Below are 25,881 nucleotides of genomic sequence, written 5' to 3'. Positions count from 1 at the left end.
CTTGGAGGCACCAGTCATGAAAAGTTGAAAATCATTGATTTTAAAATTATATTAATTTGCTTTATTGTATTTAATGTAAATAATTCAAGTTTATCTTACAAGTGTTTAAATATATTTATTATTGATACCAGATTCATGGCATGTTAATACTTACCATTAAAAGGATAGGTGTAATGACAAACCAGCAAGTTCTCCACCATAGCCAGAATATCCACCTTTTTGCTCCAATCATCATTTCTATATCATCAATAAATCTGTTCCCTCCTAAAAACAGCAATAAAGAGTGCATTCAGCCCTTACTTATACTTTCATTCATTAATCATTCTGGCTCTAAGTTATCTTTCTATGTCTAAACGTTTTCCTGTACTATAGCAATGAAGCATATAATACCTTTAACTACATTTTATTCATAATAAATTTTCGCCCGGTATATTATACTTAGTTATTATAGTAAACATAATGAAAATGAATAAAACTAAGTCATTTTAATAAAATGTGTAGATAATTCTGTAGTCACTATTTACCATAAATCCAGATGACTCCTATTATTTCCAGTATAGCTGCAATCAAAATGCCCCATCCAGCACAGAAGTGGTCAATCAGATTAACCCAGTATATTCCAGCCTACCAAAAAAAAGTTACTTTTATTGTAAAGTAATTAGCCCCCAATTAAAATAAATAAATTTTAAAAAATTTAAAAATATATGTAGTTTTAATTACTTTTATCATTGATGAGGTACTCAGATTGAATCTACTAATTTGATTTTAACATATGCTCCTTGGTTTCACCTCTGCCAAAATGTAAAAGGGAATGTTTCAAGTGTAAACACAAATGGGGCTTTAAATATCTCAAACAGGCTGTACCTTTTTTTCTATACTGAGTCCCTATTAAAAAATAAGCATTTAGAATAGTTGATTATGAAAATGAAAGGTAATGTGCTCTTTTGTAACTGCCAAGAAATACAGCCTATGTTCAAAGTCTGTAACTTTATTGTAATTAGGGAAATTGTCCACTTTGGGCTCACCCCATGAATTATACATGCTATTGAAATTGTGTTATGATGGGAAAAGAATCTGGGTTAAAACTCAGAAAATCTTGAAGTCTGTACTAAACATGCTCTTAAACCGTGGCTTCCTCATTTAGATAATAAAGTACATTCCAACTAATATTTTGCCTATGAAAAAACACTGTAGTATACCTGAGTCACACAGATGAGGCCAAGGAAAAACAAAACCAAGCAGCAACCCAAAGTTATGGGAGCCCTCATTTTCTTCATCACTTTGGGAAATAAATCTTGAATTGTCGTGGTAATCGTTTCTTCAGAAGGAAAAAAACAACATGTCAACTCATTTGCCAATCATTTTAATCATAGAAATCAACTTCTATTAATCAAATGTACAAATATATGTTGAGAATATACTCTGGGCCCAACTTCTTGCTTTTAAAAATCCATAGGGTCCTTTCTCTTGGCAGTCACCACTTATCAGTTTTTATAAAAATCAAACACAGCTCTATTTGTTGTTTTTAGTCTGTTTTATAAAGTTTTTCATTGGTAGCAATTATAAGGTAATAGTTTCCCGAGGGCTGAAGAAGTTTGAAAGAGGGTTATAGGGAAGGAAGAATTTTAGTAGAACTTTTAAATAAGGTGAATTCACATGGAGACAGGCCTTCTAGGTTTAAGAAGTAAATATGTTCATGAAACAGGGTACTGGCTAAAAGTAGAAGGATATATGAGTAAAGAGTTAAGAAACATGTTTGAAATTTTTGGAGGGCTTTGAAAGTCAACTGGAGGAAGCTGGACTTTATCCTATAAATTATTAAAATGTTTTATGTAACAGTGTGATACAACAAAAACTGTTTCAGAATTTTTAGTTGTGTACCCTAGAGCAGGAGGAGAAGGGGACAACAGAGGATGAGATAGTTGGATGGCATCATCAGCTCAACAGACATGGGTTTGGGTGGGCTCCGGGAGTTGGTGATGGACAGGGAGGCCTGGCATGCTGCAGTTCATGGGGTTGCAAAGAGTCGGACACGACTGAGCAACTGAACTGAACTGAACCCTAGGGAAAATTCCTATGTGTAAAGAGAACCATATATAAGAATAATTATTGCAGCAGTGCGTGTAACCACTACAATATCGTAATTAGCCTCCAATTAAAATAAATTAATTTAAAAAATTGGAAATAATCCAAATGCCCATAATTATGGTAACAGATTGTGAATTAACTTGGTGACTCATATGGTAAAGAATCTGCCTGCAATGCAGGAGACTTGGGTTCGATCCCTGGGTTGGGAAGAGTCCCTGGAGAAATGAATGGCTACCCACTCCAGTATTCTTGTCTGGAGAATTCTATGGACAGAGGAGCCTGGCAGGCTAAGTCCATGCACAAAGAATAGCAAAGAGTCAGTCATGACTGAGCAACTAACACATCTCTGTGTATCAACATGGATTCATAATACATATAAAAAGCAACTGTCAGAATGGTATGTATGCTATGAAACTTCACATTTTTGTGAAATTTAAAAATTTTATTTATGGATACATATAAAATGTACACAAATAACATATATAATCCATGGTGACAGTTGCTTTCTAGGAAGGAAGAAATGTGAATTGCATTAGGCAGAGAAACATAAGGGACTTCAAATTTATCTGTAACAGTTTATTTTTCTAAAAAGTGTCTGAAGCAAACATAAAATATTAATGTCTGTTCCTTTTGAGTATCTGATACATGAGTACATTGTATTTTTCCGTATTTAAAATTTAAGTTAAAAGGAATTTTCAGAAAGATCATTCTGAGAGTAAAAGCTAGATGGGGGCAACAAGGGTAAGAAAATGATGTTTTGAAGTAGAGTAAAATATGAGAGGGATATGTTAACATTGGGAGGATTACTTACCAATGGAAGCAAACTGAGAGTCAAGACCCAAAGTCAAAAGCATGAAAAAAAATAATACGGACCAAAATGGCCCACCTGGGAGTTGAGCTAAAGCTTCTGGATAGGCAATGAATGCCAAATCAAAACCTAGGAAAAATTAATGGAATTTTAATTTAAATTAAGTTAAAGAAAATTAAAGAAATTCACATTTTTCAAAGTAAGATACTAGAAAAATCTCAATTTGGCAACCCAATGGATAATATACATTCTTTAGCAACGTTTCACTATCACTTTTTAAAAGTGTTTATGTAGGTTGTTCTATAATATGATAATGTAAACGTGTTGTAAATTAAGCTAGTGAGATAAATTTTGTAAATGGTACATTTCTCACATAAGAAATCTTAACTACATCACTGATGTTTAGCTGATTTTATTTTTTTTAAATTAATGAAGAGCAACTGTCTTAAATTCCAGTCAACTCTCTTTCCAGTGTTTACCCAGTATCACAATATGTAGTGTCATTTATTTTTTTCACTGTACGTTTCACAGCTGTGTAGTGCCAACTTATTTTTTTTTATTGAAGTATAATTGATTTACAACAATATTCTGTTTTGGTATACAACATAGTGATTCTGTATTTTTGCACATTATACTCCATTATAGGTTATTACAAGATAACAGGTATAATTTTAGTGCTATTTAAATTATTATATGGACACCTGCAAGATTGTATGTAATAAAACTATAAATTGAATCTTTTCTATTTGATGTATGTTGCCTTTAGAGACACTTGTTAAAACTTTTAAAATCATATTATATGATACTTAGTTTAAGTATTTTAAGTGTCTCCAACCTCCCGGGACTGACCTAGGCTTCAGGAGAATTTGCTTCTAGCCTAGGCTCTATCACTTCCTAATTATTTGATCTTCTGCAAGACATAACATTTCTATGCTCAGTCCCATCCTCTGTAAATGAGGAGCTGGACACTACATGATCTCCAAAGTCCTTTTTAGTCCCAACATTTTTTCTCATTCATCAATCTCTCCACCAAATGATATTAACAATAAATAGAAATTTAGTAAGAAAAACTGACTTAAAAGAACCCTAAATTTCTGTTCCTAAGAGTCTTCAAAAGTGAAAGTGTTAGTTGCTCAGTTGTGTCTTTGCGACCCCATGGACTGTAGCCTGCCAGGCTCCTCTATCCATGGAATTCTCTGGGCAAGAATACTGGAGTGGGTAGCCAGTCCCTTCTCGAGAGGATCTTCCCCACCCAGGGATTGAACCTGGGTCTCTTGCATTGCAGGCGGATTCTTTACCATCTGAGCCACCAAGTCAGATAATTAAGCATCTCTAGTTAATGTCTTTAAAGTTAAGACATTCATTAATCAGATTCCTTTAAAGCTGGACATAGCTGTATATGCAAAGTCAGTTGGGTTTCAATCTATATGACATTTGTGCATTTTAAAAATTCAGATCTAATAGTGTAATTGTACATCGATTAATTTTCATATGTAATTTATAATATTCATATATATATTAATACACACATGTATATATATATGTATGTGTCTTTATATACATACATGCAAATGAAGATAGTGTAAAGTGCATAGCGTGATGCCTAATACTTGCAGTTGTGCAGTAAGTAGTTCATATTAACAGTAGGTAGTTCATATTAAACACTAAACAAAATTTGGGAAAACTTTAAACAGTTGTTCTGTAATATAGTCTTGTTTCTCAGATCATCTAAGAATTTTTATATGATTAAAATAACCAAGTTATTTAAGATGAAATGAGAAAGAAAACTCAATATCCTAAATCTTGAGTGCTTTAATTGTTATAAAGTATATCAGCGTTTCTTAAATGAGCTATATAGAAGCTATATATAGTCATTACATACCTGATTTTACAACTTGTGTGACTTCCTTTCCAGATATATGAGCCATGTGTCCCAATATAGAAAAAATAGCAAATCCAGCGAACACACTAGTAAGGCAATTTGTCACACAAACTACAATGGCATCTGAGTAGCAGTTGTTATTGAACTTATTGTAAGATGATAAGGCAACCAAACCACCCCAGGCAACTGACAGAGAATAAAATATCTGTGTGGCAGCATCTTTCCAAACCTATAAAATAAAATAATATTTAAAAACACACACTCTTAATTTTTCATTTGTATAAAATATTTCATATATATAAGTGAATAACATAAAAACAAAACAAACACCTACATACCCACTACTGAGCTTAAGAAATAAAATGTTGCTAGGCTGCAGTCCGTGGGGTCACTAAGGGTCGGACACGACTGAGCGACTTCACTTTCACTTTTCACTTTCACGAATTGCAGAAGGAAATGGCAACCCACTCCAGTGTTCTTGCCTGGAGAATCCCAGGGACGGGGGAGCCTGGTGGGCTGCCGTCTATGGGGTCACACAGAGTCGGACACCGACTGAAGTGACTTAGCAGCAGCAGCAGCAGGCTATTAAAGCCTCCTTGTGCTCCTTTCTGATCATATCACACTTCCAACTTCAGTGGTAACTGCTATCCTGACTTCTGTGTTTATCATTTCTCTGATTTTCTTCATATTTTTGCTATCCTAAATGATATGGCATTTAGCCTTTCATGATTTTGGGTTTATAGAAAAGTTATCTTAATGCATGTAAACTAATACAACCTGTTTTTTCCATTCAGTAGTAGATGATATTTATCCATTATCCATTTGAATCATATGAAATTTCAATTCAACTAAATATTGCCAAATTATTTTCTGAAGTGGTTGTATCAGTTTGCACTCCCACCAGATGGTATGAGAGTTCTCACTCCCCCACATCCTTGCCAACATCAGTCAGAATTTAGAATGCTGTCCAAACTAATGGTTGTGAAATGAGAGTGTTGATAACCTTAAATAATTTATAAGGCTTAGCATGTTTTTATTTGTTTATATTCTATAGTTTTCTTTTTCTGTGAAATTCCTGTTCACATATTTTGCCAATGTTTTGTTTGGGTTATTTATCTTATTTGACCTCTAGGAATTCTTTATGTAGTCAAATTTTAATCCTTTATCTGTTATACATCTTAATTTTTTCTCCCAATTTGTGGCTTTTTCCCCCCTCTTAACATTGTGTCCTTTGATGAACCAAAGATTTTGTTTTAATGTAGCTGAAGGTATCTATCTTTGCTTTTACGTATTGTCCTTGATTTCTCTGACTGAAAAAAAGAATCCTTAGCCCAAGGTCATAAAGCTACTATCCTATATTTTCTTCTAAAAGACTTAGTTTTGCTTATATCCTTAAGTTCAATTCACCTGAAACTGAATTTAATGCATATTAAATTAGAAATCCAAATACATTGTTTTCTAAATGAAATATCAATTGAAGATAATTGATATTATCTGTTATATTTGTATATCAATTGTATCAATTGGATAGTCCGTCCCTTTCCCATTGATCTGTATCCCCACCTCTGCCACATATCAAGTTCCATATGTTCACGAATCTGTTTTTGAGATTACTGTTCTGTTCCACAGGTCTGTATGTCTATACCTATGCAAACATTATTTTAGTACCATTAGCATTATAATATCATTTCACATCTGGTAGGACAAATCTTCCTCATTTTTTAAGAAACACTTTGCTTTTTTGCATAAATTTTTGAATAAATTTTCAGGTTCCATGGAAACTGTGCTGGGAATTTGATTGGAATTCTGTTTACTCCACATATCAACTTGGGGACAATAAAAACATATTCTTAACAAGGATAGTACTAGGAAGTTTTTAAAGAATGATGATATATTTAGACATCCCTTCAATCATCCAGTTACCTCATTCCATGTTTTGATTAGAGCCCCATGCAGCTGGCCTTATCTCTTTAAGCAGTGCTCCCACTCTTCATCTAATTCAACCCTTTTATCTTTTCCCCTTTCACAATTTACCCCTCCTATGTCTTTGCTAAAGGGCAATAATTATTCTTAGAAGCTAACCAAAGTAAATCCATCTTAATAGTGAAATTCTATAGATATAACATTACTCTGAAGAAAAATCTAATTATGGAGACTTCAAATAATAGGGCTGGCATATATGTAGGAAAAAGTGTATTTTTAGTCCATCTGGAAATATGATTGGTCAGTGGAAGGCAGGCCGTGTTAACATGGTAACTTAACAGGTCTAGCTCTGGAATCAAAAAGAATGAAGTCTAAATCCAATACCTCTAACTTTCATTGAATGTGATTTATTTTAACGTCTTCAAGCCTGTTTCATCATCTGTAAAATGGAGATGATGATAATAATAATAGTAATAACTATGTGTCCTAAGAATGATGTGAGAATTAAATGAGATAGCATATGCAAAGCAAGTAATAGGATATTCAATGATAGCTATTATGTTTTTATGGAAAAGAAACATGAACTGATACTCAGTTTCATTTGTGGAAGTTAAAAACAATAATTTTCTCCTTGAAAGGTATGTACTCTATTTCCAATTTCAATAGAAATAAAGTTGTTAGGAGTAAATAAATATTTACTAGGTCTTCAGAATATAGCTTGATATTAGATGATTATTATACTATAATTGCTTTTATAATGGCAGGAAGCCAGTAGAAAGTAAAATGGATGGATAAATAAATGGGTAGATAGATGCATAGACAGACAGCTAGATCATGGTTATTTCACTTATACATTTAACAATTGGTTATATTTAAGTGGTGACTCAGCAGTAAAGAATCTGCCTGCCAGTGCAGGATATGCTAGAGACTCGGGTTCGATCCCTGGGTTGGGAAGATCCCCTGGAGAAGGAAATGGCAACCCACTCCAGTATTCTTGCCTGGGAAATCCCATGAACAGAAGAGCCTGGAGGGCTACAGTCTATGGGGTCACACAGAGTCAGACATGACTTAGTGACTAAACAACAACAACAAGATAAGAAAATCATGTGAGAAATAAGATGCACTAATTTCTTAGGCAGTTTTACATATCAGGTTGGCCAACCCAAATGAACTTTTTGGCCAATCCAATATTAGATGAACGACATGCTTATGTTAGTCTCTCAGCTGCTTTGACTTGATACATTATGCATGCATATGTGAGTGGGGGTGAAGGGGTCTGGAGGTGGTGTGGCAGGTCTCGGTTGTGTAAGAATGCTATGCATACCATGAATGATGTGTCTAGGCTACCTAGTCCCAAACATACTTATCATCTCTATACCTACCCATCTCATGGCTATATAGAAGACTATTAGTTTAGGGATTGCTGCTGCTGCTGCTGCTAAGTTGTTTCAGTCATGTCCGATTCTGTGCAATCCCATAGATGGCAGCCCACCAGGCTTCTCTGTCCCTGGGATTCTCCAGGCAAGAATACTGGAGTGGGTTGCCATTTCCTTCTCCAAGTTTAGGGATTAGGAAATCTTAATTCAAGATGCACAAACAGGCGATGTAAATTTAACTAAATGTGAATCTTCCTGGGTCTCAACTTTTATCACTGTAAAATGAAGGAGTTAGTAAAACAATCATTGGAGACCCCTCTAGCTATCAATTTGTGTGGTTCTCTACTCTCCTAGAGATATCAATAGAGTTCAAATATTTAAAGAAAAGGAAAAAATACATACTTGTGATTGCATGCTTAGAAATATAAATTGGAGATGAATAAAAAGCATCCAAGAAAAAATTTTCATTGCCAGCAAACCCAAAGAAGGGGTGAGGTAGTGTTTGTGTTGGGGTGGGGAGGTATGAGAATTAAATTGTATGTTTCATACAGAACTTTAGGCTTAGCTCTGATGTTTTAAAGCTAATAGAGGTACCAAAACACAGACCAATATAAAATAGTCACATAAAAATTTCAGGATAGTCTCATGGAGCTATAAAGCCTAGGTTTCTGAGGCTTTAAAAGCCACTTAGAGGAATATCAAAGTAGCTTTTCCACTGTGCTCAAACTTATGATGTTTAAAGAGAATAGAGGGTCCATTTCTTAGGAAAAATGCTACATTCTACAATTATTTTGTATTATATAACAGCAATAATTAAAATACTTGTGTGTTAATTTATATAACAGTTTACCATTTCAAAGTATATTAACATATTTTATCTTGTTTAATAACCTAACAGAGAGAAGATGATGAATACCAACTTCCATTTTATTTGTTTCTTATCCATCGTCAAAAATGGTCTTCTAGTTGGGAAGAGATTAACAAACAAGGTTAAAAAATGTGAGGCCCCAAAAAAATGAAGAAATAAGCAGTGGCCTTTGGATACATCAAAGTATGTTAATCTCCAACACATAAACAATAAAAGTTCATAGTTCTAAAATGATTTAGAGTGATCAATTTAGATAATGATTTAGAGTGATTTTTTGTGATTACTACTGAGTGAAAATGATTTGGACACACAGAAGGTAACCAAAAGCCGGAGACTGACCTCTCAATTTTCAAAAAGGTAAAGGATGGATTTCCATGACTAAAAATTGATAAACTTGACTTGGTTACCAGAAACATTCTACAAAAAATAATTAAATATCCATATTGTGAGTATTTAGAACACAGCAACTGCTGAAAGGTAGCATGAGTTCCACAAAGAATACCATAGCAAGCTAAAACTAATATCCATTTTGGCTAATACTGCTAATATGTTATAGTATTTCTTGATTTTAATATAATATTGTTGAATTTTGCCTGACCAGAAACTTAATGTGTTCTAAGAATGTGACATGACTACTAAAAAAGTGAAAGTGTTATTGAAATTGAAGTCGCTTAGTCATGTCTGACTCTTTGTGACCTGATGGACTGTAGCCTACCAGGCTCTTGAGTCCACAGAATTTTCCAGGCAAGAATACTGGAGTGGGTTGCCATTTGCTTCTTCAGGGGATCTTCCCGACCCAGGGATTGAACCCGGGTCTCCTGCATTGCAGGCAGACGCTTTACCATCTAAGCTGTATCAATAGAAGGAAAGTCGATGGAGTACACTTACTGGCAATTCCCTCTGCAGTTAAAATTGTAAAAGATTCTATGTACATATGATTCACATAGCCATTATCTGCAGACAGATTAATATTAAAAGGGGTTACCAATTCATATTCATGGCACATATTTATGTGTCTTGTATACAAGTAACAGTTTTGTTTATGGAATTCTTCATTTCAAATTTGTTTTAACTTCAGAATATTAACTTTTGAAGATAAAGTTTATATTAGACCATTAAACCATCAACTGTAGTCTTTAAATCTACTACATGTTTATTTGATAAGTCACATGCATGCTAAGTCACTTCAGTCACGTCTGACTCTTTGCAGCCTCATGGACTGTAGCCCACCAGGCTCCTCTGTCCATGGGATTCTTCAGGTAAGAATACTGGAGTGGGTTGCCATGCCCTTCTCCAGGGGATCTTCCCAACCCAGCGATCAAACTCGTGTCTCTTATGTCTCCTGTATTGGCAGTTCTTTACCACTAGCACCACCTGGGAAACCCTGTTCATCAATTTGTGGGTATTGTAGCTCAGCTGGTAAAGAATCTGCCCACAATGCAGGAGACCTGGGTTCGATCTCTGGGTTGGGAAGATCCCCTGGAGAAGGGAAAGGCTACCCACTCCAGTATTCTGGCCTGGAGAATTCCGTGGACTATCCATGGAGTCGCAAAGAGTCGGACATGACTGAGTGACTTTCATTTCATTTCATTCATGCATGAAATATGCTTTTCCAGATTAATAAGCCCCAAATCCTTTTGGTCTAATAGGATCAGTTTGAATAAAATGACTGAAAATCCTGTTGCTAAAAATGACTGTCTCACTTCCAATAAGACAGCATTAGTGTCATATTAAACACTTAAAGTCAGGCATCCTAGTGGACAGAAACATTAATAACTTTAACTCCATATTCTTTTACAAGCTATTACATTACAACACTCTAGGTAATCAAAGGTTTTCAGTATTGACTTTTAAGGTTTACCTCCTTAGATAATGTGAAATCTGAATTGTCTTACCTCAGCATCCTTAAGTTTTGCAAAATTTGACTGTGCTCCAATATAGTATGAAATGCCTTTTGCTGCACCTTCCAGAGTTGCCCCTCGAATCACCAGGATGAGTAGGACAACATAGGGGAAAAGAGCTGTAAAATACACCACCTACCAAGAACAACCGAAAGTTATTATTTTTAAAACTCATGGTATATAATTGTATACAAACAAAGTTACTAGCCAGTTGAAATGTTTAGCTTATTAATGTCTGATAATACTAATACCAAAGTTGGCATAATTTCCTCTTTCTGTTTTTATCACTCTTTGAATGATCCACTTTCAAAACACTCTGATGTATGTGGCAATGTTTCCCAGTTTATGTTGTAAATAAGCACTATATCAGCAGTGGTTATTTGAAATCCAGATGGAGTGCTTTCCTAAATGTATCCTAATAAATGTTGGTAATTTCATCTCTGGTTCCTTTGCCTTTTCCAAATCCAGCTTGTACACCTAGAAGTTCAAATTACCATACAGTTGCATTCATTTCACATACTAGCAATGTAATGTTAAAAATCCTTCAAGTTATAAACTTCCAGATGTATAAGCTGGATTTAGAAAAGGCAGAGGAACCAGAAAAAAATTGCCAACATCTATTGCATAATAGTAAAAGCAAGGGAATTTAAGAAAAAATATCTGCTTCACTGACTACACTAAAGCCTTTGACTGTGTAGAACACAATAAATTGTGGAAAACTCTTAAAGAGATGGAATACTAGACCACATTACCTGCCTCCTGATAAACCTGTATGCAGGTCAAGAAGCAACAGAACCAGACATGGAACGACGGACTGGTTCAAAATTGGGAAAGGAGTACGTAAAGGATGTATATTGTCACTCTGCTTATTTAACTTATATGCAGAGTACATCTTGCTAGATGAAGTACAAGCTGGAATCAAGATTGGCTGAAGAAATATCAACAACCTCAGATATGCAGATGATATCACTCTCATGGCAGAAAGTGAAGAGGAACTGAAGAGTCTCTTTATGAAAGTGAAAGAGAAGTGTGAAAAAGCTGGCTTAAAATTCAATGTTCAAAAATGAAGATCATGGCATCCGGTCCCATCACTTCATGGCAAACAGATGGGAGAAAAGTGGAAACAGTGGCAAATTTTATCATCTTGGGCTCCAAAATCACTGTGGATGGTGCCTTGCTGTTGCTGTTGCTAAGTCACTTCAGTCGTGTCCGACTCTGTGTGACCCCATAGACGGAAGCCCACCAGGCTCCCCCGTCCCTGGGATTCTCCAGGCAAGAACACTGGAGTGGGTTGCCATTTCCTTCTCCAATGTGTGAAAGTGAAAAGTGAAAGTGAAGTCGCTCAGTCGTGTCCGACCCTTAGCGACCCCACGGACTGCAGCCTACCAGGCTCTTCCATCCATGGGATTTTCTAGGCAAGAGTACTGGAGTGGCTTGCCATTGCCTTCTCCGAATGGATGGTGCCTGCAGCCACGAAATTAAAAGATGTCTGCCCTTTGGAAGAAAAGCTATGACAAATCTAGACAGTATATTCAAAAGCAGAGACCTCACTTTGCCGACCAAGGTCTATAGTCAAAGTTATGGTTTTTCCAGTAGTCATGTACGGATGTGACAGTTGAACCATAAAGAAAGCTGAGCATGAAGAATTGATGATTTTGAATTGTGATGCTAGAGAAGACTCTTGAGAGTCTCTTGGACAGCAAGGAGATCAAACCAGTCAATCCTAAAGGAACTCAACCCTGAATATTCATTGGAAGGACTGATACTGAAGCTGAAGCTCCAATACTTTGGCCACCTGATGCAAAAAACCAACTCATTGGAAAAGACCCTGATGCTGGGAAAGATTGAGGGGAGGAGGTAAAGCAGGCAGCAAAGGATAAGATGGTGGATGGCATCACTGACTCAATGGACATGAGTTTGAGCAAACTCCGGGAGATAGTGAAGAACAGGGAAACCTGGCATGCTGAAGTCAATGGGGTCTCAAAAAGTCAGACGCAACTTGGTGACTAAGCAACAAATGTCTGATAGGAGTGAAAATCACCTCTTGGTAAATTAGTGCATTAAGGTGGAAAAGAAAATGATTTTAAAGTAGTTTAAAAAGTAAACTTTTAACTGAAGTAGTTAGTCTATGCTCAATCCCAGAGAAGAAAGAAAATCTCCTAGTAGTTGTCCAAATCCTGTGGAAGTTTTTAAAGTGAGTGCTGGACACTTGATATTATTATCCTTAAAGCTACTATTAAGAGTGTGTGAGAGCACACATACATACATGGGAACTGCTTATATCCTAGATAACACATGTTTCCAGATGAGCTGACTGCCTTTGAGGCTAGCTTTTCATTAATGTAGATAATTTCTTTGCTCCATAAATGTCCTATGTTTGGTAATATGCCCAAGGAGATGATTTAAACAAACCATCCCAAGACCAGTAAAAATTAATTGCCTGGGTAAATGGATTTTCATGGATTTTTTAATATTGACATAAAAAATGAACCAAGGGTTTATAAAATATACAATCACAACATTGTTTTGGAAAATTTCCACTGACCTTGTGATGTTCCCAGTATTTTTGTGATCTAACACTAGTCACGATAACATGATCACTGACCTAGAGCCAGACATCTTGGAATGTGACATCAAGTGGGCCTTAGAGAACATCACTATGAACAAAGCTAGTGGAGGTGATGGAATTCCAGTGGAGCTATTTCAAATCCTGAAAGATGATGCTGTGAAAGTGCTGCACTCAATATGCCAGCAAATTTGGAAAACTCAGCAGTGGCCACAGGACTGCAAAAGGTCAGTCTTCATTCCAGTCCCAAAGAAAGGCAATGCCAAAGAATGCTCAAACTACCGCACAATTGCACTCATCTCACACGCTAGTGAAGTCATGCTCAAAATTCTCCAAGCCAGGCTTCAGCAATATGTGAACCGTGAACTCCCAGATGTTCAAGCTGGTTTTAGAAAAGGCAGAGGCACCAGAGATCAAATTGCCAACATCCGCTGGATCATGGAGAAAGCGAGAGAGTTCCAGAAAAACATCTATTTCTGCTTCATTGACTATGCCAAAGCCTTTGACTGTGTCGATCACAATAAACTGTGGAACATTCTGAAAGAGATGGGAATACCAGACCACCTGACCTGCCTCTTGAGAAACCTGTATGCAGGTCAGGAAGCAACAGTCAGAACTGGACATGGAACAACAGACTGGTTCCAAATCGGGAAAGGAGTACATCAAGGCTGTATATTGTCACCCTGCTTATTTAATTTCTATGCAGAGTACATCATGAGGAATGCTGGGCTGGAAGAAGCACAAGCTGGAATCAAGATTGCTGGAAGAAATATCAATAACCTTAGATATGCAGATGACACCACCCTTATGGCAGAAAGTGAAGAGGAACTCAAAAGCCTCTTGATGAAAGTGAAAGAGGAGAGTGAAAAGGTTGGCTTGAAGCTCAACATTCAGAAAACAAAGATCATGGCATCTGGTCCCATCACTTCATGGGAAATAGATGGAAAAACAGTGGAAACAGTGTTAGACTTTATTTTTTTGGGCTCCAAAGTCACTGCAGATGCTGATTGCAGCCATGAAATTAAAAGACGCTTGCTCCTTGGAAGGAAAGTTATGACCAACCTAGATAGTATACTGAAGAGCAGAGATATTACTTTGCCAACCAAGGTCTGTCTAGTCAAGGCTATGGTTTTTCCCGTGGTCATGTATGGATGTGAGAGTTGGACTGTGAAGAAAGCTGATCGCCGAAGAATTGATGCTTTTGAACTGTGGTGCTGGAGGAGACTCTTGAGACTCCCTTGGACTGCAAGGAGATCCAACCAGTCCATTCTAAAGGAGATCAATCCTGGGTGTTCATTGGAGGGACTGATGCTAAGGCTGAAACTCCAATACTTTGGCCACCTCATGTGACGAGTTGACTCACTGGAAAAGACTCTGATGCTGGGAAGGATTGAGGGCAGGAGGAGAAGGGGACGACAGAGAATGAGATGGCTGGATGGCATCACTGACTCTATGGACATGAGTTTGAGTGAACTCCGGGAGTTGGTGATGGACAGGGAGGCCTGGCCTTCTGTGATTCATGGGGTAGCGTTGAGTCGGACATGACTGAGCAACTGAACTGAACTGAACTGAACACTATGTCTCATTACAATGTAACAGTAACTGTGCTAGATATTGTACCAGGAACACAAAGATAGTATCCACAGTTATTCTTGTCTCTGTCCTTATTGGAAATTTCAGTCTAGTAGTTACAAACACACACATGTTTATTTTTCTGGGTATTGTACAGCTGCTCACAGAGAAAATTTCATGTTGTTCTCTGATATTGCCACAGTGCTCTCTGAAAGTTTAAAAATAAAACAATGACATGGGAAATGTTTTTCAGAAGAGGACTTTCTGCTGAGAGAGGGTTCTGAGTCAGTTTTGGCAAGCTTTCAGAGAACACTTGTATGGTTTTATTTTTTTCCTTCTCTCTCCAACAATGGAATAATGGGAATCCTGACACTATTACCCTATATAACATATATAACAGGGATCTAGACTTTCCAGACCAAAAATTGTAACATATAATTCCACTCAGGATGCTTCTTTATTATAATAGGATGGAAATTTTAAAAATATACTCCCAAGCCTCAGAATGCTGTATCAGCTAGAAGGGTCCAAGTTTAGAGAAATTACACACACCTAGTACTAATTTTTGCTAGTTTTATTTTTAATAATAGCAGTGTTCTTATGTATTTTCTTAGATTGAGGCTTCCTACTTAGAAAGCTTTTCACACATTCGAAGGATCTCATGATAGAAAAAAAACATGCATTTGATACTACTTGGCATTGAACTACAATGAAATTGGAAAACAGTAACATTACTGTCTAAGGTGTTTTCTAAATTACCTTTCCAGAAGACTTTATTCCTTTAAATAGTGCTGCTCCGACTATGAGCCAAGACAGAAGAAGACAAAGTGCTAAATACCAAACAATGACTCCAGTCTCATCCAGTCCACTTGACCGTTGGAGTGCCACTTTACTGAAAACACAAATGTCCTTTGATTAACATACAATCATTCATCTTAATACATTGAATTTTGTAATATCTTTCATACAGGGGAAGCTTCACGAGTATTTTACTAATACTAATACTAATTTGTATTTATTAATATTAATACAACATATTAATACTAATATTAATTAGTATTTATTAATGTTAATATGACATCAATGTCATATGAGCCTTTTACTGATACAGTTGTATGGAGGGGCAAAAATAATTCATTGATAAGTCAGGCTCAGAACTTTCTGGTTAACTGCAGCCAATCCAAAACTTCAAATCATAGAATAAAAGATCCACTCATTCCTTTAGCTCCGATTTTCCCCTAATATTTCAAAACTCCTCTATGGAAAAAAAAAATTAACCTTACATCAGATTATTCTACTTATGTTATTTTTTTTCTCATGTTAAAATGACAGAGAAGACATTTTAAATTGTATTAAATATTTTCATATTCATCATAGTGTTAGTCACTCAGTCGTGTCCGATTCTTTGTGACCCCATGGACTGTAGCCCATCAGGTTCCTATGTTCATGCGATTTTCCAGGCAAGAATACTGGAGTGGGTTGCCATTCCTTTCTCCAGGGTATCTTCCCGACCCAGGGATCAAACGTAGACCCATGGATTGAACACAAGTCTCCCGCATTGCAGACAGATTCTTTACCACCTGAGCCAGGGAAGCTCTAATTCATCATACTTGTTGTTATTATCAAAGCTAAATAGTCCCATTATTTATACCTTTTTCAAAGGCTTTCTGTAAAATTCCATGGTTTTCACTAGGGACATATATAGATATAGGATTTTACTTCTTAGCTTGATGTTTAGAACATTTTAGGGGCCAAATTTTAAAAGGGTCACACAGAGCAGTAACATGGAGATGAGGAAGATTTCATTACAGCAATAGTCAAAGAAGTTATATAAGGGTAAAGGGCAGGTATACAGTAAGGGGATTAAAGAGAGATCATTTAAAATTAATAAAAGCAAATATAACCCCAAACATCTATTTTGTCATATAACGACAACTATAAACAAAATGAATAATGAAGAATTTCAGCCTTAAACAGCAATTCTGCCCCTAGTATTATTCATCACCCAACTGTTTATCATTAGAACTTGCTCATTATAGTCTAAAAATTGCATATTTTTCTTCAAAGTAATGCCCTAACTTATAGATAATAAGCACTATATAAATCATCACTGATGACCTTGTGCCCATTTAATAACCAACTTATGAATGACAATCTATTAGCTATGGGCTAATTTTGCAGGCTACTTCTACTCACACAGGATAAACATTTGAGTCAAATGAAGTATAATTTGCTCTTATATGAGTTAAGAAAAGAGCTGATCAATATTTTATTGTCATTTATAAAAAATTTTAGTAACATCTGCTTAGGATGTAGATAATGTACTGTACTCACTTCCAATACTGTTCACTGGGAAGCTGCCCTGTCTGATAAACTTCACTTCCATTGATGCAGGTAAGATTGTTGGCATCTACCCAGCTTTTATTCGCTTGGAAGATTTCATTTATGCTTATACTCACATTACAATGTGTCACTAAAAATTAGGAAAAAAGAATACACACAGACATGTACTTAGTTTTAGAAGAGTGCTTTCCTGGAAATAAAGTTTAAATGGTGAAATACTTAAGGTACTGTCTAAATTGTTATTTATTGAATATGGAGTAGAAATGTCACAAATGGAATGAGCCATGCACACTCAGAAACTTAAATTTTCACTACTACTAAGCTGAGGGTGAGTATGAAAATATCTGCCCTTTTAAACAGTATGTATTTTTATATTTACAGTATATTTTTATATTTATAGTATATTATATTTACAGTATATTCACAGTAACAACAGCTGTAGAGTAATTGTCATTTCAATTAGGATTCAGTACTCTAGGGAAATTTTCATATGTGGACTTATTTAACCTATATAGATAAATGACACCTTTAAATTCCTAAGAAGTGTTAAATCTGTATCAATTTATTCTCCAATATACACAGCAAATCCCAATGGTAATAGTCTACAATGTCGATGCTACATTATTCCAAAGACTAGCAATACTCACCATCTCCTGAACACTACTATGTATCATAAACAGTGATTTTCTCTCTTACCACTTTCCCATTTTCTTCCTTGTCTGCTACCCACAACCTAGGTCTGCAAGAAGTACTCCAAGTAGTGGTTTAGCTTTACTGGCTGCCCTCAGAAATTAACATATTGCATTAATCAATTTTCAGGTTACACATGATTTATTCTGATTTCATCAGTAACCTGTGGCTCAAAGTTGAACCTAAATTTGCTAAGAAATGATTTAGGCCTTTAATCTTGTTAGAAAATATAAAAGAATGAATGACTCGGAGTTAACAAATAAATGAATTTTACCGAAAGGTGATCTGCTACAGTTTCCATCAGCCCAACTGATGGAACATTTTGACCATGGTAGTTCACGTTGAAAAGAAGCAAACAGGTAGTAAAGACTATAGGCAATTATGACATTATAATAGATTGTCACAAAAAGGGATATCAGGACCATTGTAATCCCCACACCTGGAAAAGAGAACAATTTAAAAAATTAAAGAAAATTCAGTAAGTTGGTAAATATCTGAATTTAAACTTCTTAAATTTCTTTAACTCTCTAGTTTCAAAATGCAGCTTAGCATACTGAATATAACTCCTATGTTAAGACAAACTTTGGAGGTAGCTTCCTTAATATTCCAGCATGATAGTCTCTTCACCTCACTATAAATGTATTTTAGATGTTACATTGAAACTTTTACAAGTAGCTTTCAGCAGCTAGCACATACCAAAAATGATATATAATCTTCAAACAGAAAGGCTGTTTGATGTTTAACAACAATCAAAGCATTTTCAAAAAAATGTTCCCAGTGTCCTATTCCATTAGGATCATCCAAGAAAAAAATAGTGACCTGCCCTTCAACTTTTCTGAATGAGGCATTGTAAAAGATCTGAAAAAGCAAGAAGACAGAGACCGTATACGAAGTAGAAGAAAAGCCAGAGCCATAAAGTTAACACACAAGACTGTTTGCCAAGAGAGTTCAAAAGGTGAAAATAGGAAAATAATAACTTCCTCATATCCTTCTTAACCCTGACCATATCTGCAGCCCAAGATAAAGAGAAATACATATTAACATTTGATTTCTAAATTTGATGGTGGCAAATAAAAAAACAATGTATGTCTCTGCCTTTGAAAGTTAGTTGCTCAGTTGTGTCCAATTCTTTGCTGCCCCATGGACTGTATAGCCCACCAGCCTCCTCTGTCCATGGATTTCCCAGACAAGAATACTGGAGTGGATGCCATTTCCTCCTCCAGGGGATTTTCCTGACCCAGGGATCAAACCCACGTTTCCTGCATTGCAGGCAGATTCTTTACCACCTGGGCCATCATGTCCCGATGTTAAATGCTTTCATCCACCCAGTGAGGACAGCTATATGCAAGAACAAACCAATAAGCACAATAAGGAAAACATTTTAATACCAACCTTGAAACAATGGAAGAATCCTCCAAACTGAAACTGGACCTAAGCTAGAAAATTGTCCCATGGAGCACTCTAAGAAGAACAAAGGTAAACCAGCCAGGGCTAGCATAATCACATATGGTATCAAGAAGGCACCTAGAAAAGGCAAAAAAAGAACCAAATTACTATTATATGACCAAATCTGGATGGCACTTTGACAACCAACACAACATTTTGAAAGCACTCTGATATAGCGGAGTCAGGGCTTCAAATCTGTGAGAAAGTAGTTGATTCTCTAAATTTTGGATTCCTCATCCATGAAATGGGGGTGCTGGTATTACCTAACGAGGTTGTTGTGATTATTAAAAACAATAACCCATAAAAAGCAATTCAAAGTTGAATGATCATAGGCTTTGGAGACAGATAGACCTAGGTTTATATCCTGGCTTCATCATGTACTAGTTATGTGACCTGGGGAAGTTTATCTAAACTCTCAATCTTGGATTCCTCATAAATGGGAAGAATCCTGGGTGTTCATTGGAAGGACTGATGCTAAAGCTGAAACTGCAATACTTTGGCCACCTCATGCGACGAGTTGACTCACTGGAAAAGACTCTGATGCTGGGAAAGTTTGGGGGCGGGAGGAGAAGGGGACGACAGAGAATGAGATGGCTGGATGGCATCACCGACTCTGTGGACATGAGTTTGAGTGAACTCCGGGAGTTGGTGATGGACAGGGAGGCCTGGCGTGCTGTGATTCATGGGGTCGCGGAGAGTCGGACACGACTGAGCCACTGAACTGAACTGAACTGAACTGAATGCCAACTCATCAGTTTGTGGTAAGGGTTTAATCACAGAGCCTATGTGAAAACACTTCACAAAATGAGCAAGCACATAGTATATGTTCAAAGCTAGTTTCCCTCCTCTCTCCTTAAAAAACAAACAAACAAACAAACCAATCTGCTTTTAAGATTTAGGGTTTAAATGTTAAATGTGGTTCAAAGCAGAAGCTATTGCAGTTAAGTTCATTATTCTCCAAATAGTCATGTGTCTTCACTCAATGTTAATAAGAAACATTATTTTCGGTAAAAGAATCTTGAACCCTTGAGATGCATTCAGAACTAATGTTCAATTTCATAATGACTAATTTTCCTACATTTAGATTATTCAGTCCCATTTTTTTTTGTTAAACCTTTTATTATTTTACATTTATCTTGTCTACTTTTAGGGCATACAATTCATTAAAACTTTGACCAGATTTTTGGTAGAAGCAGGGGACAGAATATTAAATTTATTGTTTAAGTATTTTAGACGCCTTCAATTAACAATGCTTAATAAGAAAATGTGGAGATAAGTGAGTAAAATAGACTTTGGGTTGGATTATGTACATTTTTTCTTCATATAATTTTCCCATTATGATACTGTAACATCATACCTGTGGATTACATTTTTTTCTAACCTTAAAATATATTTTACTAAAAATAAGAAGACAATAAAGTATTTGTTACATACAAGTCACTAGTCACCAGAACATAAGGACAAATATGTTTTAACAGATGTTGCAATGTACATACCATCATTACTATGACTAATAGAAGTTTAATTCCTACCAATGGTAAATATGAAGAAAAAGTAGTACAAAATATCTGTTTGAAAAACAATATGCAATGTTTTGCTAGACCAGTGTAAACAGGTATTTGCTGCTGCTGCTGCTAAGTCGCTTCAGTCATGTCTGACTCTGTGCGACCCCATAGATGGCAGCCCACCAGGCTCACCCATCCCTGGGATTCTCCAGGCAAGAACACCGGAGTGGGTTGCCATTTCCTTCTCCAATGTGTGAAAGTGAAAAGTGAAGTCACTCAGTCGTGCCTGACTCTTAGTGACCCCATGGACTGCAGCTTACCAGGCTCCTCTGTCCATGGGATTTTCTAGGCAAGAGTACTGGAGTGGCTTGCCGTTGCCTTCTCCGAACAGGTTTTTAGACACATACAAAAAACAATTTTCCTCAGTGTTATCGATGGCTTTTCACCCATTATATTATTTCATTATTAATAACAACATAACTGGTAGATTATCAATACAAAGTAGTGGTCAAATTGTTAACACTACTGACCAGACCCTAAGGTAGTCTGATACTTCTCTTTCTTATAGTGTTAAAAATCATCTAAAGATAAAAATGATTCCAGATTTTAGCAACAGTCGTTTAAGCCTGACCATAAGTTTAAATCTGACCTATTAACATTTGACAAATTTGAATTTCATGTTCCTGTTCTACCCTTGGGCAAAAAAGAGAAAGAAGCAATTGAGAAAGACTAGATCATCCACTACTCAAATGAGAGCCAATATAATATGCTAGTTTTTAGAGAAAACAGTGAGAGAGGTAATAGCATACAATAAAATAATGCCATCTTGTTTCAGCTAAGTTTAAAAATTCTATATTAAACCTAGTTTGATATAGTTCCTAGAAATCTATAGTAAGTACTGGCCCTTTATGACATCAACTCCCAGGGTATTTCTTAATTTAAACCTGAACATAAGGGGCTGAAAGGGAACCTGAATGGTTTTCTCTACTCACTGACCTTAGGATATATGATTCCTGACTCATCTTCCAACTCAAATGTATACTAAATTCTTGATTAAACAATGTTGGCTCTAGATAGGGTAATTTATGGCACCAACACTTAAAAATGTTTGATAAACAGAGCTCCTTTCTTAAATCTCTGAAGGGCAATATGAATGTTTTAATATAACCAATTAATAAGGAATGTAAAATTGAAATATCACCACACAAAATCCTATTGTACCAAGAAAAATAATTACAGTGGCATAGTTTCACTGGTATCCAATTTTGAAATATAAGGGAATGTCACCTCTACACTTCTAATAGGACTTGTAATTACAAGTAAATAAATATGGTGCAAGTGAAAAGTTATTTCAACATTACTAGAGGATTGTGCAATTCATTCTGTTTCCTTTTGGGTGTCACTTCAAAGTTATTTTTTTCTCCTTGTTCTAATTCAGTCTTCTTTAGTGATGTATGAGGTATAAGCCATATTGTTTTACAGAAATTAAACACCTAGCCTTGAATTAAATTCTATTGCAATTTAGAAGGATCTTCTACCTGGTCAATCCAATTTGGAGTATATGTAACTGATATTGCAGCTTAAAGTACAGAACCTTTAATTACTTTTTAATCAGTTCTTTCCACACTTAAGTTTCCAAAATGTAATGCCTTATTTTATTTAAGCAAACGATTTATTTGAATTTCTTATTAGAATGAGAATTCCCTGCCTTTTGCTTAGATTCAGCAATAAATTAGGCAAAACACAACTTGAGTCTGAACACATTATCATAGGAACATGTATAAATTAAGAAGAGTAAGTCATATGAAGATGGCATGGGATTTCAAATGAGAAATCAGAAGTGCTATATATGCAATGTTTATCAAGTTTATATCTGAAGATCTTATGAAACCAGCTTTCCAACTTGAGCTAGAAAACCCTGGTCTAATAATAAAATGCAGTATGCTCATTTCTCATCCTCCCACTAACCCATATTATCACATACCTTTCTTTAGGTCTTAAAATATCATCAGAGGCCATAAAGCACTTCCCTTAAAACTGAAGGGGAAATAAATTGGGGGGGGGGGTAGTACCTCCGCCATTGTTGTAGGTCAAATAGGGGAATCGCCACACGTTCCCCAGTCCCACTGCATATCCAATCATAGATAAAAGATAATCTGATTTTTTGGACCAGTTACCACGCTCCTGATTCTCATCATTTTCATTAGCATGAAGATTCTCAGGTGCAACCTCAGCATTCTAGAAAAAGAAAAATATCAACAACTTATTTTTCTATTAAAAATTACACAGAAGCATAATCTCAAAAATTCATAGAGTGATAGAGAGAGAAAGACATACAGAGACAGGCAGACAGAGACAGAAACAAACCCTGAAAAACACAGCCAAAGAGAACGTTTTCCAAAGCTAGTGACACCTCTGTGCATGGCTGCTTTTAAAATGAAAAAAACTCCGTAGATGGATATTTTTACTAGTTCTTTGGGTTATGTCATCCAAATTTCAGTGAAAAGGTTACATGTGGCACTCAGTATAAAAGGCAAATGAAGATGGGCAAATAAAATTTCAAGTACAAAAGTCTTAAAGATGAATTAGGTAAAATCACTCTTGAAATTGGACAAACTCTTTGAAAAAAAGGTTCAAATATAGTTTCTGCTTTAAAAAAAAATCATAGACTCTTTTTCATACTGGCTGATAGTTTTGATGCTTGGAGCTGTCAGGGAAGTTTGAGTTCCTCTCCATATCTTGGAGAGTAAAATCAGTGCTTTTCTGAAAACCACAAAATAATATTCAGACAAATTCTCATGTCCCATCAGGGGGAACAGCACTCTCTCCACTTCAGAAGAGAGGGAAGGGTTCTCTCAGGTCAGGTCATTTTCTTATTTCCCTCTAACCTATGGACACAGTCCAGAGAGGGATAGAACACAGAAGGTGGTGGGCACACCCAAGGCAGAAGATGAGGAGACCATAAATCTTCTAGCTACCAGAGTAAGAGCTGTCCTGTTTCCTCTCCTCTGTGGGGACATCTCAGCCACACTTGAAGGCAGTTGAACAGAAATGTGATAAACAGAATAGCCGAAGAGAGCAAAAGCTGAGATTTGCCTCTCCTTAAGTTTTCCCTTCCCAAGCCCTCCACAGGTCCGCAGCTCACAGACTCCTACCTCCTTTCTTCTGCACTTGAAGAAGCTCAGACACTTCAATTTGTCCATGGTTCACTGGCTCCCTGGGCTGCTCTGCCTGTCTCTCAGTCTGGCTGAGCCTGACTGGTGACGGATACACACTCCCCGGTCACTAGCTGCCAGAGTGAGCCACCTTGCCCAGGGGTGGGACCATATAAATGGAGGAGGGAAGCTCCCTCCTCCCCCGCCTGGTTGCCCTGTCATGTCAATTACCAGAAGGGACTAAAGTGAGGCTCCGGTTTTTCCCCAGGTAAGCTGGCATGTAGCAATCCCCTGCCCCGGCCCCGGGAAAGGGCTGGGCTGTGAGAGAGCGGAGCAGTCAGAGCCGAGATGACTGACAGTCTTTGACTCAGAGCCTGGCAGCTGCCTTTGCAGTCTTTCCTCCTTTCCCGGGTTCCCTGCTTCCTTGTAACCTCTCAGTCTGGTCTCTGTCCTGGGGCCAAGTGCTGATCTCTACCAGTGCCTGAGGCAGAGAAGGACGTGGTCTGTGGGGTTCATTCCGTTCCCCAAGATTCTGCTGAACAGACTGTACTGTCCTAGGCTCTGGGATTTCCCAAAGTTGTGCCCTTCACTAGAAAGCACTTGATCCCCTGGGGCAAACACTGCTCCCAGAGGGGAAAGCTCGTGAATTGGGCACCTCAAAAAGCAGCCAGCTGAGATAAGATTACTCAGCTGGCTCTGCCTGAAAAGAGCAACTTTGAGCCTGTGTCTCAAGCGCCTTTCTCAGCCTTCAGGATAGTGTTGCCCTTTACAGGGAATGCTTTGTGTAAATTTCAAAGAGGCCAAACAAAAACAAATTATTGAGCAGGTTTATGGGAAATTCTAACCCTAACAAAGGACTCCACTCTGCAAGAAAGGCGAGGCCTGGAAAGTAAACTATGAGGAAGCATCCTGGTTGGGCCAGGGAGGAAAGTACTATTATAATGCTGTTTACCAAGGTAGCATCTTTTCTTCAGAAAACTCAAAGGATTTAAACTCGATCATACCGGGCAAAAGATGGTGTCAGTTATATGAGGCACAATACAAATCACTGCACACGGATGAACCAGCCATGAGCCAAGTCCTGGGTATCCTACGTCCAGCGTCCAGCTTCTCTGCTCTCCACTGACTGACAAGAATCTTCCATTTGCAATAGAAATATGCCCTGGGGAATCTGAGCAGGTAAGGCAGAAGAAAGTCCATGAGGGAAGTAGAAAGGTAGTCAGGAGAAAAAATCAGTAAGTTTCATCTAATTTTGTCTTGGATATAGCACAGGTTGGTGTGTATGTCTGTGTGTGTTTGTGTCTGTATGCGCATGCACATGCATGTGTATGTGGACCTATTAGTGTTATATGCTACTGGTGTGACCTAAAGGCTAAAATGAAGGAATTATATTAGCCCGCTGCAGACATAGAAGAGAGGAGGGGAAGGAAGACATAAATCTCTTTATGAAAAAATGAGCTGAAAACCAAACCTAATAGCATTTACCAAACTATCAAAGTTGTATATCAAAGTTCTGTTTACATGGAGCACTGAAAATAGATGGTAACCAAAATCACTGCAGATGGTTACTGCAGCCATGAAATTAAGAGAAGAAAAGCTATGACCAACCTAGACAGCATATTAAAAAGCAGAGACATCACTTTGCTGACAAAGGTCCATCCAGTCAAAGCTATGGTTTTTCCAGTAGTCATGTACTCATATGACACCACTGACTTGATGGACATGAGTTTGAGCAAGCTCTGGGAGTTGGTGATGGAC

At 36.9% G+C, this 25,881-nt stretch overlaps 1 protein-coding gene across 1 annotated transcript in view; it reads right to left on the bottom strand.

The window, feature by feature from the left end:
* The window catches only part of SLC6A14 (solute carrier family 6 member 14), a 30,645-nt gene extending 6,384 nt beyond the window's left edge, over positions 1-24,261 (bottom strand). Inside the window, exons 1-12 of the mRNA XM_055393670.2 lie at positions 24,124-24,261; positions 23,041-23,206; positions 19,410-19,541; positions 18,292-18,456; positions 17,319-17,457; positions 15,744-15,876; positions 10,841-10,981; positions 4,779-5,007; positions 2,900-3,025; positions 1,200-1,318; positions 525-624; positions 155-264 (exon numbers count right to left, since the gene is read on the bottom strand). Coding sequence (XP_055249645.1) covers positions 155-264; positions 525-624; positions 1,200-1,318; positions 2,900-3,025; positions 4,779-5,007; positions 10,841-10,981; positions 15,744-15,876; positions 17,319-17,457; positions 18,292-18,456; positions 19,410-19,541; positions 23,041-23,206; positions 24,124-24,171 — 1,608 coding nt within the window. The 5' untranslated portion in view covers positions 24,172-24,261. The remainder of the gene's footprint in view (positions 1-154; positions 265-524; positions 625-1,199; positions 1,319-2,899; positions 3,026-4,778; positions 5,008-10,840; positions 10,982-15,743; positions 15,877-17,318; positions 17,458-18,291; positions 18,457-19,409; positions 19,542-23,040; positions 23,207-24,123) is intronic.
* Positions 24,262-25,881: the final 1,620 nt, after the last annotated feature.

The sequence above is a fragment of the Moschus berezovskii genome, chromosome X (assembly GCF_049115385.1).
Source record: "Moschus berezovskii isolate FMDL1 chromosome X, NW_MosBer_1.0, whole genome shotgun sequence".
NCBI classification, from domain to species: Eukaryota; Metazoa; Chordata; class Mammalia; order Artiodactyla; family Moschidae; genus Moschus; species Moschus berezovskii.
The sequence above is the reverse complement of the archived record's forward strand: the minus strand, read 5'-3'. Positions and strand labels throughout refer to the sequence as shown.